Below are 16007 nucleotides of genomic sequence, written 5' to 3' on the forward strand. Positions count from 1 at the left end.
CATATCCACTCTTAATCAAGTTTGCTTCATAGCTACTTGACTTACACATGATCTGCTTCAATTGCACTTCACCTTTTTGTCCTGGAAGTGTCGTGCAAGTTGGTGTCTGTTTTGAAGGCTTTGCTTGTGCTTTTCTTTAACATAAGTGGTCTTTCACAGAAAATAAGCATCCCAACATGTATTATAAGCAAAAGTTTACAAAACAATGAGATTAAATTGTCTGCTTCTGTGTGTCACAAAGTTGGTTTAAGTGTTATGATGTGTGTCAGTTTTGAATGTTGTCAAGGCAACAAGCAGCTGCTTTTTTGCACATGTGAATGTTGGTCTTTCAGGCTCGACTGGAGATACATGAACTGTTCAAGGACCTGGGTGATGGCAAGATCCTTATGAAGCTGCTGGAGATCATCTCAGGAGAGAACCTTGGCAAGCCTAACAAAGGCATCCTGCGTGTACAGAAGGCTGAAAACATCAACAAATGTCTCACCTTCCTCAGGACCAAGGTATGCCCTGTCTGTTATAGCTCCTCACTGGATTTGCATACTTTGTTACTACATTTTCATCTCTTGAGAGCCAGAATATGCTGTCAGGATATGCTTAGTACCTCATGACTGCTGCCAAGATTGATAAGACATATGCTAAGCACCTCCTGACTGCTGCCAAGATTGATAAGACATATGCTAAGCACCTCATGACTGCTGCCAAGATTGATAAGACATATGCTAAGCACCTCATGACTGCTGCCAAGATTGATAAGACATATGCTAAGCACCTCATGACTGCTGCCAAGATTGATAAGACATATGCTAAGCACCTCATGACTGCTGCCAAGATTGATAAGACATATGCTAAGCACCTCCTGACTGCTGCCAAGATTGATAAGACATATGCTAAGCACCTCATGACTGCTGCCAACTTTGATAAGACATATGCTAAGCACCTCATGACTGCTGCCAAGATTGATAAGACATATGCTAAGCACCTCCTGACTGCTGCCAAGATTGTTAAGACATATTTTAAGCTCATCCTGACTGCTGCCAAGATTGTTTAGACATATGCATAGGATCTCCTGACTGCTGCCAAGATTGTTAATACATATTTTAAGCACCTCATGACTGCTGCCAAGATTGTTAATACATATTTTAAGCTCCTCCTGACTGCTGCCAAGATTGATTTGACATATGCATAGCACCTCCTGACTGCTGCCAAGATTGTTAATACATATTTTAAGCACCTCCTGACTGCTGCTAAGATTGTTTAGACATGTGCATAGCACCTCCTGACTGCTGCCAAGATTGTTAAGACATATGCGTAGCACCTCCTGACTGCTGCCAAGATTGTAAAGACATATCGAGGGGTGAACAGAAGACTGTTGTAACTTGTATTAAATAAAGAAGGAGATACAACAGTTTTCCGTTCAGCCCTCGATATATGCGAAGGACCTCCTGACTGCTGCCAAGATTGATAAGACATATGCTTAGCGCCTCTTGACTGCTGCCAATGTTGTTAAGATATATGCATAGTACCTCTTGACTGCTGTTACAAATCTTTGGACATATTCATTGCATCTTTTGACTATAGTCTGGACATATGCTTAGGTCCTCGTGATGTTTAGCTCGGCAGTTTTCGGTGAAAATTGTCATAGCCAGCTCGTCGTCCGTCTCGTGCTAAAACCTTAACATTTTGTTAAGGTTTTGAACATTGGCTCTAAAATCAAAGTGCTTCAACCTACAACTTTTAAACTTCATATGTAGCTGCACCTTGAGGAGTTCTACATGCCACACCAATTTTTCGGTCACTAGGTCAAATGTCAAGGTCACTGTGACCTAAAAAAAAAAAATTCTGACAAGCTTTCATTTATTCAAAACTGCACCCGCAGCCGAGCGTGGCACCCGTTATGCGGTGCTCTTGTTGACATATGCTTAGCTCCTCCTGATTTTGAACATATGCTTAGCTCCTCCTGATTGTGGACATATGCTTAGCTCCTCCTGATTGTGGACATATGCTTAGCTCCTCCTGATTGTGGACATATGCTTAGCTCCTCCTGATTTTGGACATATGCTTAGCTCCTCCTGATTGTGGACATATGCTTAGCTCCTCCTGATTTTGAACATATGCTTAGCTCCTCCTGATTGTGGACATTGGTATTGTTCTGAGAATGATTACCATGCATTTACATTCAGTCATGACTTATGTTTTGTTTGACAAAAATACCATTTAAGCTCTATTTGTACATGCTTGCAGGTGTACTTCGAGAACATTGGTGCAGAGGACATAATGGATGGCAACCCCCGCCTCATTCTGGGCCTCATCTGGACCATCATTCTGCGCTTCCAGATCCAGGAGATAGAAATAGAAGTGGTACGGTCCCAAACCTGAACAGGGATCACACTCTGACTCACCTCTGCCACCCATTCATTTCAGAAGTTCTGCCCCCACAAAGTGGGAGGCATTAAGCATTGCACTTGTGAAAAGTTTTTAAATCTTATGCAATACTTATGCAACATTTGTGTATTTAGCTCAAAGGTAAAGGTCGCACATATTTATCAGAGGTCAACAAATATGGGTTAAGTAGAGCTTGTCCGGACTGTGAGTCAACTCTTCAAAAGTTATCATTTTTCTTCAATTTTGAAAGTAATAACTTGTGCCCAGGTTTGTTTTACTTTAAATATCCCCACACTTTTCGAATAGCGTTTGGATTATGTGGTTATCTCCGCTGTCTGTCTGTCCGTCCTGGCCACTATCTCCTCCTACACTATTAGCACTAGAAAGTTGAAACTTACACACATGGTAGCTATGAGCATATGTGCGACAGTGCGCTATTTGGAATTCTGATCTGACCCCTGGGTCAAAAGTTATGGAGGTGGGGCCGGGTCAGAGATTTTCACTCATTTTACTAAAAAACATGCGGCGTGGGGATACGTGTCAGCTTCTGCCGCGCCATTTCTAGTTTTTAAGTTGTGCTTGTAAAAGACCTCTAATATAAAAGATTTTGTAACCAAATATTTTGTTTACTGTTTCTTAAGGTTGACTGGCTTGACTCAGATTCCCTTAAATCAAGGATTTGTTTTTAAAGCAAGTTAATGTAACTTTCCTAGGAAAAGAATCTGAAATTAATACAAGTTGAGATGACATTAAACATACACTAGTCTTCACTGTCTGTCTTGTCTGAGGCTGTACATATGAGCCTAGCTCTGGCAAAATGGGGCTTAATGCATGTGTGTCCCCACTGTTTAATCAGTGATGACACTTTCTGCTTTAACTGAGTTTTGTATAAAGGAAAGCCCTTTTTTTAACGAAAATCCAGTTTGAATAGAAGATGCTATTCTACCTTCGCACATGCATTAAGCCCCATTATCGTGGAGTGATGCTGATATGTGCCTGTTATTCCTGCAGGATGAGGATGATGAGAGTGGTGAGAAGAGGTCTGCCAAGGACGCCCTGCTGCTCTGGTGTCAAAGGAAGACTGCGGGGTAGGTACCACCACTGAACACCTGTACATACACACTATGTGGTGGCACTAACAATTAATATCAATAATTCATCTCCATTCACTCTTGCTAAGGGTTGCTTTTAATTACTCACATAGTATTTTTTTACAGACACAAAAAATTGTTGTTTAACTATTGAAAAAAAAACATTCACAAAGAAGTCCTAATTTTGAGTATATGATATTAAAAACTCCCTCACTACAATTGTCAGAAAAGTTCAAAATCAAAATAATGTTGCCATTATTATTGTAAATATATCTTATGCATGAGGGTTCTTGGTAAGATAAATTCGTTACATGGCTTAATGACCCAGCACGATGTGATACAGGGTACATGTAGTAAATTTATTACTTTACTTCTAGGGGTTAGTGTGAAGCTGTGTAACTAATAGTATCAAGCCTGAATGTATTGTTAAATGTGATGTTTTTTTCTATTTCTGGATGTATGTAGCTCTGTTTTGTTGTATGAACTAACCCATTATCAATTTCATGTGCTCCTCTAACAGACGGTAAATATTAATTTATCCCCATGTCATACAACTATTACTATGCATTTCTGTGCAGTATTTAACTACCATCCACTTGAATGCTTTGCTTCATTTCAATCTTGCATGCTCATCTTTGTCATAAACCCACTGTTCTGGAAGACTGCTCAGCTATTACACACTTATTCTCACAGTAGTTACGATATCTGCGTATTATGATACTATCATTTGTACTATAATAGTTGTAAAGGATACATCTAATTTGATTACCAGTGAACATAATATGTTTTTGATAAAGTTAGGTCTACTTTTTTTATGTACACTTCAATACGGTTATTTTGAACACAGATAATCCGAAGTCACCGTTATTTCGAAGTATTTTCCAGTTCCTGATTGTGGTTAATTTTTAGCTTGACTATTATATATAAAATATATATAGTGGAGCTATCCTACTCACCCGGGCGTCGGCGTCTGCGTTAGCGTTAGCGTGCAAATGTTAAAGTTTTCGTACTACCCCAAATATTTTCTTTGTCCCTTGACATATTGCTTTCATATTTTGCATACTTGTTTACCAACATCACCCCAACCTATAAACAAGAGCAGACAACTCTATCAAGCATTTTGTAATAATTATGGCCCCTTTTCCACTTAGAATATGCAGCAAATGTTAAAGTTTGCGTACTACCCCAACTATTTTCAATGTCCCTTGACTTATTGCTTTCATATTTTGCATACTTGTTAACCAACATCACCCCAACCTATAAACAAGAGCAGACAACTCTATCAAGCATTTTGTCATAATTATTGCCCCTTTTATACTTAGAATATGCATATTATTGATAAATCTATGTTATAGTTTGCGTACTACCCCAAATATTTCCTATATCCTTTGACATATTGCTTTTATATGTTGCATACTTGTTTACCAACATGACCCCAACCTATAAACAAGAGCAGACCACTGTATCAAGCATTTTGACATAATTATGGCCCCTTTTACACTTAGATAATTTAACATTTTGCTTAAATTGCCATAACTTCTTTATTTATGATCACATTTTATTATTACTTTGATAAAACAACACTTATCTGAATACCACAATGGATTCCACCCAAACAATACCCCAGGCCCCTACCCAGAATCCCCCCCCCCCCCAACCTCCCCCCCCCCCATTTTTTTTATTTTTTAAATATCATCTTATAAATTACCACACACCACATTATACCCCCCTCTCAACCCCCCCCTACCCCCCCCCCCCCATTTTTTTTTATTTTTTTTATTTTTGAAAGATCTTCTAATAAATGACCACACCCCACATTATACCCCCTCTCAACCCCCCCCCCCCCCCCAAAAAAAAAAAAAATTTTTTTTTTTTCCTTTTTTCTATTTTTGAAAGATCGTCTAATAAATTATTGAATATAAACAATTTACCCATGATGGCTTATGTTATACTGTCAAGCACTTGAATTGTCGAGCGCGCTGTCCTCTGACAGCTCTTGTTTATGTTCTGATAATTTGTGCTATTAATTATATTTTATATGTTCTGTACGGTAATTAGAGAAAAATAAAAAGAAGAAAAAGAATCGTTTTATTCCTCTGTTTGTTACAAGTAGAGTACTATCTAACTAGTTTATGTTTTTAAGTAAAACAATTGTTAATAATAGCGTGTAACCCAACCATGCGAATTCCACAACGTTTTATTTGTACAGAATCAAAGAAGTCTTCTGTCAAATGTTTATTTCGAATTATGGTTTTATCCAAAAAAATATTAACAGTCCCAACGACTTCGAAATAACGGTATTATTTATGTATAAAAATTCATGTTTTTATTCACTGTATTATTTGGCCATTTATGTAAGATGCAATGAGCACTGCTTATTTTCCCAGAAAGCATTCCACCAATTTCATAATGTCATATAATAAAGGCCCTGTAAAACAGTGCTGTTTTCATCGCTTTTTAAACAGCATAATTTGACCCTTAACATTACAAAATGTTATTGACTTATAATATACGACACACTTTTTGAAGACATTGTTTAAGAAATAACAATTAAAGCCTGAAATCATCATTATAATTATTACAATTAAAGTAAATTTATGTTGAAGCAACTATTTTCTTAATATGTCTGTAAATATCCCTCACCAAAAGCGGAGGTTTTTGAATTGGCATGTCAGTCTATCAGAAAAAATTTAGGTCTATATCTCAGAAACTAAATAAGATATCAAAATAAAACTACATAGGTGTATAACCATCAATAAGGAGAAGTGTTGTGCACAGGAACCATAACCCTACACTTTCTTAAATAACTGTTATTGCCTTTTTTATTTGATGTAACTTTTAAGGGCCATATCTCAGATACCATGCAAGACTTGAGATAAAACTTCATGGGTCAATTGATATTAATGAAAAGTGCCATGCTTAAGAACCATAACCCTTCACTTTCTAAAATAAAAGTTATTGCCCTTTTTTGTATGATAGAACGTTTCGGGGCTTTATTTCAGATACGATAAAACATTTCAACATGAAACTTCATGGGTGTGTAGAAATCAATGGAGAGAAGTGCCATGAACAAGACCCATAACCCTACACTTTCTTATATAAGAGTTATTGCCCTTGGTTGTGTTTGTACTATGTAACTTTTCATGGATATATCTCAGACACTTTGCAAGATTTCAACAAGAAACCTTATTGGTATATAGATACCAATTAGGAGAAATGAAATGCATAAAAACAAATAAAATACACGTAATTATTTTTTATGATTATACCATAATTATATCAAAGGATCAATCCATAAAAAAATAATTTCGGCGGGGATATCAATTCAACAAATGTACTTGTTTGTTTTTGGAGGGGAATGACATTGTGATAACATCTTTTGAGAAAACTGAGATAAAATAAATTTACATGCAAGTTGCTAAAGTTTTTTATTTCTCATCATTTGCTTGTAGCTTTACAATATGCTTTTAATCCATCTCTTGCAAAATACATGAAATATTTCCCCATTTCTTCTTCACCAGTCATGCATGCTGCTGTTATTATGCAGACACTACCTCCTCTTTAGCTTACCATGTAATTGAAAACAAGGAATGTTCTTTACCTTACGTGATGAAAAATAATGTTAATGCTTTATGCAAGTCTATTTTTTTACCTCACCTGAGCAAAAAGTGATAATAAGGGTGTGTTAAGATACAGAGATGTCTGTCGTCAGTCAATTTGTAAGTGAGGCGCATGTGTTAACTTTTTCAATTAACAACTTCTCCTTAACCCTTGAAGATTATAACCAAATTTGTAAGAAATAATCATAGGGTGGCTTAAAAAAAGTATTTGCATGTCATTCTGATACATAAATTATGTTAGTCATCAGAGCTTTGAAAAGTGAAAACTTCACAAATCTCTCAAATCACAAGGATCAGAGCTGTAACATTTGGTCTGTAACATTTTGTAGTGGTTCTCTACTTATTTTTTTCAAGTCATGCCCCTATTGTCAAAACTTTTCACACCCCAGGGGGTCACATAATTTTATAAATTTTATAAGGACTTAATATAGCAAATGACGTACACATCTTTTTCTCTAAAAAGAGAATAGAAAGAGCTGTAGTATTGACCCTACCTGGGGTTAAAAAATAAGGTGTGCTTCTTGTTACATTTATTAGCTCACCTGAGCCTGGGATCAAAATTGGCCCTACCCTAGGGGTAACTCTGTTTTTGGTGGGTAAAATTGAATAGTTTTCCTCTGATAAGTTTGTTCAAATCATACCACTGAGGTCAAAATTCATCACCCCTAGGGTTTACATTATTTATAAATGACTTTAAAAACCTCTGACACCGCATGGGCTAAGTGTGCATATTTGGTGTGTGACATTGTATGGTAGATTTGTAGTCCTCTACCAAATTTTTCAATTCATGCCTCTGGGGTGAAAATAGTCCCCAAAATAGGGGTTACTATAATTATCTGAGACCACAATCAAATCTGTGTCATACAGAGTAAAAATGTACATAAAACCACAGTTATTGCACAAACCTTACCAAATCTGCATATAACAGTTAATTTTCTCTAAGTCATAGGTGAGCAACTTAGGGCTTTCAACAGGCCCCCTTGTTGTGTTACTTGACACCTTAATTGTAAAAAAAGTTATCTTAACATAAATCCTCGGATGCTTCATCCAGCTTTCTACTAAGTTACCATGTATGCATGAATATATTTTAGGTTAATGCTGTTCTAAGATGAGTTAACTATCTACCTCAAGCCTCCCTGTGATATTTAAATAATCTGCTGAGTTTATATTTTAAGGAGAGCATTGTATGATCATGAGTAAAATGAATACCTTCGCACAGATTTCCATTGTATGTTTATGTTGGAAGAGGTATTTGGAAATGGTATTTTATATGTACATATTTCAACAAGTTTAAGGGACCTTTGCAATGGTATGACAGACCAAAGTGTTATGTTCTCGTATGTTCTGATTTAATATTAAGTATCTTTACAGTTTGAGTATGCAGCCACTAATTGATTTTTGGATAAACATATGTGATGATGTGTACTGTAAAAAATGTATCCACACATTCCTTCTTGATTGTGTTTATATTTAAAAGTGGAGTTTTTCTCCCATTTGAATGTATCCATGAGTGAAGATACAGGCCACTCCTTTTGAAAAGCATGCCCTCTTGAGGCTGTCAAGACTCACTTAACAACTGTGCCATGATAAACACTCTCCATTATACAAGGTAGGGCTGAAGTGTCCAGTTATCATGTCTTACTATACCCCTATCACATTTGGGCAAGGAATGTAGATTAATCAAAATGTATTGCTTATTGAGACCAGTTACATTATGGCAAGAATGTTGTAACATAGTTTGAGCTGATTACTGAATTGAAACAGCTATCTGATGCATATATAGCTTCTTACTGACAACCATATCATTGTCAATGCATTTATGAATGCCATCAATGAAAGTGCATTTATAGCCACCATATTTCAGTTATGTAGAATTTCGTGAATACCTAGATTCATTAAATTGTGTTAGTGCTGTTCTTGATATCAGATTGCTCAAAACCAGTCATTAACGTTTGTTCTCTTTCATGGTTGTTATAACACAATAGCAATAACTATTCATTGTCTTATTTGTTCATCTTTTTAGCTCACCTGATTGCTCAGGTGAGCTTTTGTGACCGGTCTTTGTCCGTCGTCGGTCCGTCCACATTTGTTCGTAAACACTAGAGGCCACATTTATGGTCAGATCTTCATGAAACTTGGTCAGAAGCTTCGTCCCAATTAAATCTCGGTAGCGTTCAAAACTGGGTCATGCCGGGTCAAAAACTAGGTCTCTCGGTCAAAAAAAAGCAAAAACTTGTAAACACTGTAGAAGTCACATTAAATGCCCAATCTTCATGTAACTTTGTCAAAGTGTTTGTCTTAATGATATGTTGGTTGAGTTCAAAAGTGGTTCCGGTCTGTTGAAAAACATGGCCGCCAGTGGGCGGGGCAGTTTTCCTTATATGGCTATAGAGAAACCTTGTAAACACTCTAGAAGTCACAGTTTTGGCCCAATCATCATGAAAGTTAATCAAAACATTGGTTTTATTGATATGTCGTACGAGTTCGAAAATGGTCCAGATCGGTGAAAAAACATGGCCACCAGTGGGCGGGGAATTTTTCTCTATGTATATAGTGAAAACATGTGAACACTCTAGAAGTCACATTTTTTGCCCAATTTTCATGAAATTTGGTCAACATTTGTTTCCTTGATACGAGAGTTGAGTTGGAAAATGATTCTGGTTAGTTGAATAACATGGCTGCCGGGGTGGGGGGGGGGAGCAGTTTTCTTATATTTATATAGTAAAAAAAACTTGTTAACACTCTAGAAGTCACATTTTTTGCCCAATCATCATGACACTTGGTGAAAAGATTGGTTTTATATATATCTCAGATGAGTTTGTAAATGGTCCCGAGGTCAATAAACATGGCTGCCAGGGGGGTGGGGCAGTTTTCCTTATGTGACTATATAGAGAGAAACCTTGTGATCGAACACTATAGAAGTCACATGTTTTGCCTAATCATCGTGAAATACATTGGTTTTATTGATTTCTTGGACATGTTGGAAAATGGCTCAGATCGGTGAAACACACTTTAGCTCACCTGATTGCTCAGGTGAGGTTTTAGGATTGGTCTTTGTCCGCTGTCTGTCCGTCCACATTTGTTTGTAAACACTCTAGCATTCACATTTCTCAAGCATTCTTTATCAAAGTTGCTGAAAGATCTCAGTCAAGTTTGATGATGAGCAAAATCACATAATTAATGCCATAATTATTGCCCTTAGATTGTCCAAATTTTCATTATATTATACAAAATCCTTGTAAGCAAAGTTTGATGTTTGGTAAGGGGGGTCAACTCAAAATATAGGTCACCATTTCAAATCTTATAAAAACAAAAACACTCCATATGCCGGAGTTTTGGTTCAATAATGATGAAACTTGACCAGGATGTTTGTCTGGTCAATATCTAGGTCAAGTTTGACATTAGGTAAAGATTGAATGAACCGACTTCTCTCAGGTGAGCGAACTAGGGCCATCTTGGCCCTCTTGTTAATGCACAGTATATGCTGTACATACATTTAGTCATGAACATTATAACTGGTATGTACCCAAACAGTTCTGATTAATAAATCCATAAAAGGATGGAATGCAATGTTTAAGTAACTGCTGGTACACAGCTGGCTACAATCATCCCAGCCTGTGACAGAGTAATGACCATGTTTGTCTGCAGAATAGGGCAGACCAACCCTGCTTGCTGGGAGATAGAGGGCAACACAGGCATTTCACTGAGCGGAATATTGCATTGCAAACCTCTTTCATCTAACTAGCATATTTGCATAATGAACAGTTTAATATCATTTTGTGGCTTCATTGGCTATATTGCATGAAAATCAATATTTCCCAATCAGCCTGTGCCTATTTAGAATTTAATTTGTATAATGTTCGGTTCTTTATCTTACATGTTGATAAGACATGCTTTATATCACTACAACTTGAAACATGATAGTCCTTTTGGACAGTATATGTTAAGTTGAAACCAAGATAAGAATAAATGAATTAAATGAATACCTGCCTATTTCATGTAAATTATAAGTAATAGGTATTTTAGGAACAGTTTAAAAAAAATGTGAATAGCACCCAATACATTTTTGATCTTTTGACACGTAAAGCATGTTAACAAATGATTATTTTTGTAATTAATTATTGTTTATTACCAAAAACTGTAAATGTTTTGTTGCATTCTCAAACGACCATGGTAACATTTGTAATCCAAAACACACTTTTTTTCATATAATGTAAACGCTACATCAAAATCTAGCTTCAAATAAACACTGCACATGTATTCATCCTTTGTCCTGATAAAAAGCGTGCACAAGTTATGCCTCTTATGTAAAGGTATTGTTACAGCATGGAAAGTTTGGGTGTATTGATTTTTGTATAAAAACACTGTAGCGTCGAGACAATTGAAATCTGTTAATTTCCATTAAAAATTTGGTTGTTAATTTTAACTAAATTATATCACAAATGATTTTGTATAGACATTTCCTCAAAATCAATTTTAAATTAAACATGCTGTATCTTTAGTGTTATTGTCTTTTAAATGATTAATTATTGAAACAGTTATTGTTCTGTGTTTACATCTGTATTAAGTGTTGGGTGTTGCTTAGCAGGTATACTGACGTATTGTGTAGTCTGTAGTATTTGACAAAAGGGATTAATATGTGCGTTTGCACTTCTTCGCCAATTTTCTTTTTGCATTTTGTGAATTGGGAATTTTTATTTTTAAATTGGGAAAATTGTCTCATTGGGAATGGTGCCGTTTTTTGGTACAACCTTTATATAGAGAAAAAATGCGGATACTTGTAAGATGGTAGTTCTTAGAGCGTAGATCAACTTGTTCTCATGTATAACATGCTTTGATATCCTTGGGTGTCCATGTGTTTCCATTTGACCAGTTTGATCTTGGTGTGTTTCAGGTATCCTGGTGTAAACATCACCAACTTTACCAACAGCTGGAGAAACGGGCTGGGCTTCAATGCTCTTATACATGCTCACAGGTACACAGAATTACTATAAGGAACAAATGTGTCCTTGCACAGTGTTTATTCTGGTGAAGCACATTTACCAGATTCTTGCAAAATATGATAAACGGGGGCAACACAAATAGACAAGGTAAGTTTGGCTCACAGCAAATGTAGCCAGTGCAACCTGCATGTCATCTGCTGCTTTTTATACGCCCGTCTATGACGGGACGTATTATGGTATACCCCGCGTCTGTCCGTCCGTCCGTCCGTCTGTCCGTCCGTCCGTCTGTTAATGTCGTACGCTACGTCAAATATCCTTTGACAGATTTTCTTCAAATTTTAACACAATCTTAATATTGATAAACCCTGATCCCCTTTCGTTTTTGACGGAATTCTGAATTGTCGTTCCAGAGTTATGGGACTTTGTTCGTCAAAATTTCGTGATTTCATTGAATGTCCTACTGTAGCTCAAATATCCTTCGATGGATTTTTTTCAAATTTCAACACAATCTTAATATTGATAAACCCTGATCCCCTTTTGTTTTTGACGGAATTCTGAATTGTCGTTCCAGAGTTATGGGACTTTGTTCGTCAAAATTTCGTGATTTCATTGAATGTCCTACTGTAGCTCAAATATCCTTCGATGGATTTTTTTCAAATTGATCCCCTTTCGTTTTTGACGGAATTCTGAATTGTCGTTCCAGAGTTATGGGACTTTGTTCGTCAAAATTTCGTGATTTCATTGAATGTCCTACTGTAGCTCAAATATCCTTCGATGGATTTTTTTCAAATTGATCCCCTTTCGTTTTTGACGGAATTCTGAATTGTCGTTCCAGAGTTATGGGACTTTGTTCGTCAAAATTTCGTGATTTCATTGAATGTCCTACTGTAGCTCAAATATCCTTCGATGGATTTTTTTCAAATTTCAACACAATCTTAATATTGATAAACCCTGATCCCCTTTCGTTTTTGACGGAATTCTGAATTGTCGTTCCAGAGTTATGGGACTTTGTTCGTCAAAAATTGAACAAGGTGAGCTTTTTTCTATTCCGATTGTACACTACCACTTACCCATCTACATTTCTCTTTTATTATTGGTCAAAATATCTATAACAGGTTTACTTCAACTCCATATCCTCTAAAGAAATGCATACATATACTCAAAAAAAGATATGGTATGAATGTCAAGGAGACGGCGCTCCATGCTCATGTACTTATAAAATAAACCATGTATTCAAATACAAATAAACTGAAGTAAAAAAATGATTCAAAGGGTTATTTATTACCTTACTACTTCATTGGCGAACGACGGGCGTATCATGCGCTCATGGCGCAGCTCCTCAGTTGATATTGGTTTATGCAATTTTAATGAAATATTCATGTTTAACTGCAAAAACAGTTGAAGAGTGTTGAGGGATTAAGTCTTTTGCATTTCTTCACCACAACTCAAAGGTCAAATGAGAACAATTAGGACAACAGAGACATTTCTGAGCTGTCAGAATTCGCATCTGACAAAGGACACAATTCTCTTTCTTATGAAAATATCATTGTCTGTTAACTGAGGCTCTCAAGCAATTCAAACCAGAATGAAGACTGCTTGCTGATGACATCTTATTGTTATTGTCCTGAAGGTTGTGTGTTGAAACTGATTTTGTTGACAAGACTGCGGTGTTTGTATTCCACAGGCCAGACTTGATAGAGTACGAGAGACTGGTGCCTACAGACCACATGGGTAACCTGAACAATGCCTTCAATGTCGCTGGAAATGCACTGGGCATTCCAAAAATCCTCGATGCAGAAGGTAGAGCTTTAAATTGAGGAAAAGTTTAGTGACTAGAAATTTTAATACTGAATGCAAAATATATTTAGAGGCCACGTTTATGACTCGATTTCAATGAAACTTAGTCAGAATATTTATCTTTACTTTTTTAGGATAAGTTTGAATCTGTCACATGTTGCCATCTGTGCGTCTGCCTTTCCTTCCGAAACTTTGTCCAGAGCATAACTCCAAATCTATTTAACGGATTTACTTTAAACTTAGAATATAAACAGATGACAACTAGGAGAATTATCTCCCTTTATTTAATTTCTAAGTAAATTTTTGTCCGGAGCATAACTCTAAATCTACTGAAGGGATTTACTTGAAACTTGAAATATAAACAGATGGCAAGTAGGAGAAGTGCAGTGACTAAAGAACAAGAACTCTATCTACATTAGGTTTTGATTTATCTTCCTTTATTTAATTTCAAAGTAAATTTTTGTCCGGAGCATAACTCTAAATCTACTGAAGGGATTTACTTGAAACAAGAAATATAAACAGATGACAACTAGGAGAAGTGCAGTGAACATGAACCATAACTATTTCGGCCGCAGTTTTTGAATTATCTCCCTTATTTATACTTATATTTTGTTTTAAAATTATATTGAATTTCATAGTAAATAATTTATCTTCTCAATTTTTAATATCTTCCTTTATCTAATTTTACAATAAGGTATATAACTAATTAATCCTTGAAATATAAATAGAGGACACAGGTGCCATGTTTAAAAAATATTATTCTACTCTCTAAAACAACTGTTGTCATACAAGCAAACACATTTCGGCGGGGAATGGGCACTACTGTGACAAGCTCTTGTTTTAATATCTAAGAAATGTTTAAATCTGGGTAATGTGTGCCCAATAATAAATTCACGTGGTCAAATCTTTTAAAAAGCTTGTAACCACTCAAGAGGCCACATTTAGGACTCAATCTTGATGTTACTTGGTCAGAACCTGGATCTTGACAATATAAACCTCAAGGTCAAAGCTGGGTCATGCAGTCTAAAAACTAGGTCTCCTGGTCAAATCTTTAAAAGGAATTATATCCAATAGAGGAGCAACAGTTAAGACTTGAGCTTGATGATACTTGAATTTCATCAAGTTTGATTTGAATGTTATCTTTTGTAAATAGGTCAAATTAAAAAAGGAACTTGTTACAAGTTTAGAGGTATCAATAAAATAGACATTATATTTTGGATGTAACATACAAGTGTGGGCCTTTACAAAGATTCCTTAAATCATTGCCTGGGTTCAACACTTGCCTTGCGCAAGTTAGAGATCTAAGGCTATCTTGGACCGCTTGTTGCAGTCCCATTTATCCATATTATATATAAATAACCAATTAAAAAAGAATTGTATTTTTGCAAAAATTGCAATCAGTACAATAAGTGAATGATTGATACATTTATAAGGAAAAAAACTGTAGACTTTTATGTCAGTGAACAGTGTTGGCCGTTAAAAGTTAATGGTCCTGTATTTATAATACTCCAGCTTGACAAGTCGGGCCTGGAATATCCACACCCTTGAAGATTTGTGTGTGTTGTTTCAGACATTGATGTTGAAAGGCCAGATGAGAAATCCATTATCACTTATGTGGCCTCCTACTACCACTACTTTGCCAAGATGAAAAGTGAAATGACAGGAGGCAAGAGAATTGCAAAGGTACCCTACATCACCGTATAAGGTGGTAATGTTTGTACAAGTAATGCGCATAGTTGTGGCTAAATTATGTACAAACAGTGTATTGTCTATTGAGTACTTGGAGAAAGTACTTTTCTAAATCTTGAAATGTTTATTGTCTCCTACCGTTTTTATGCTCCCCCAAAATTTATTTTGGGGGGAGCATATAGTCGCCGCTTCGTCTGTCCGTGTGTGCGTCTGTCTGTCCGTCCACCTGTCCGTCTGTGCACAATTTTTATCCGGGCTATTTCTCAGCAACTAATGACCGGAATTCAATGAAACTTTATGGGAAGCTTCACTACCAAGAGGAGATGTGCATATTATCAGCGGGTTCTGGTTGGATGATTTTTCACAGAGTAATGGCCCTTTGAAATTTTCTATAAAAAAATTCTTGTCCCCCCAACTACTGTGCCCTCAAGACGTTTCCTTTTATCTGAATATATAGTGCAATATTGTGACAAAAAAACACTTTG

The 16007-nt window shown here is 36.2% G+C and overlaps 1 protein-coding gene across 9 annotated transcripts in view; it reads left to right on the forward strand.

Annotated features, from left to right (window-relative positions):
• The window catches only part of LOC127870809 (spectrin beta chain-like), a 238232-nt gene that overhangs the window by 28633 nt on the left and 193592 nt on the right, over positions 1-16007 (forward strand). For all 9 annotated transcript variants that reach the window (XM_052413328.1, XM_052413321.1, XM_052413325.1 and 6 more), the window contains exons 3-8: positions 333-500; positions 2242-2358; positions 3394-3470; positions 11988-12068; positions 13721-13836; positions 15404-15516. In XM_052413328.1, coding sequence (XP_052269288.1) covers positions 333-500; positions 2242-2358; positions 3394-3470; positions 11988-12068; positions 13721-13836; positions 15404-15516 — 672 coding nt within the window. The remainder of the gene's footprint in view (positions 1-332; positions 501-2241; positions 2359-3393; positions 3471-11987; positions 12069-13720; positions 13837-15403; positions 15517-16007) is intronic.

The sequence above is a fragment of the Dreissena polymorpha genome, chromosome 3, assembly GCF_020536995.1.
Source record: "Dreissena polymorpha isolate Duluth1 chromosome 3, UMN_Dpol_1.0, whole genome shotgun sequence".
Taxonomy (NCBI): Eukaryota; Metazoa; Mollusca; class Bivalvia; order Myida; family Dreissenidae; genus Dreissena; species Dreissena polymorpha.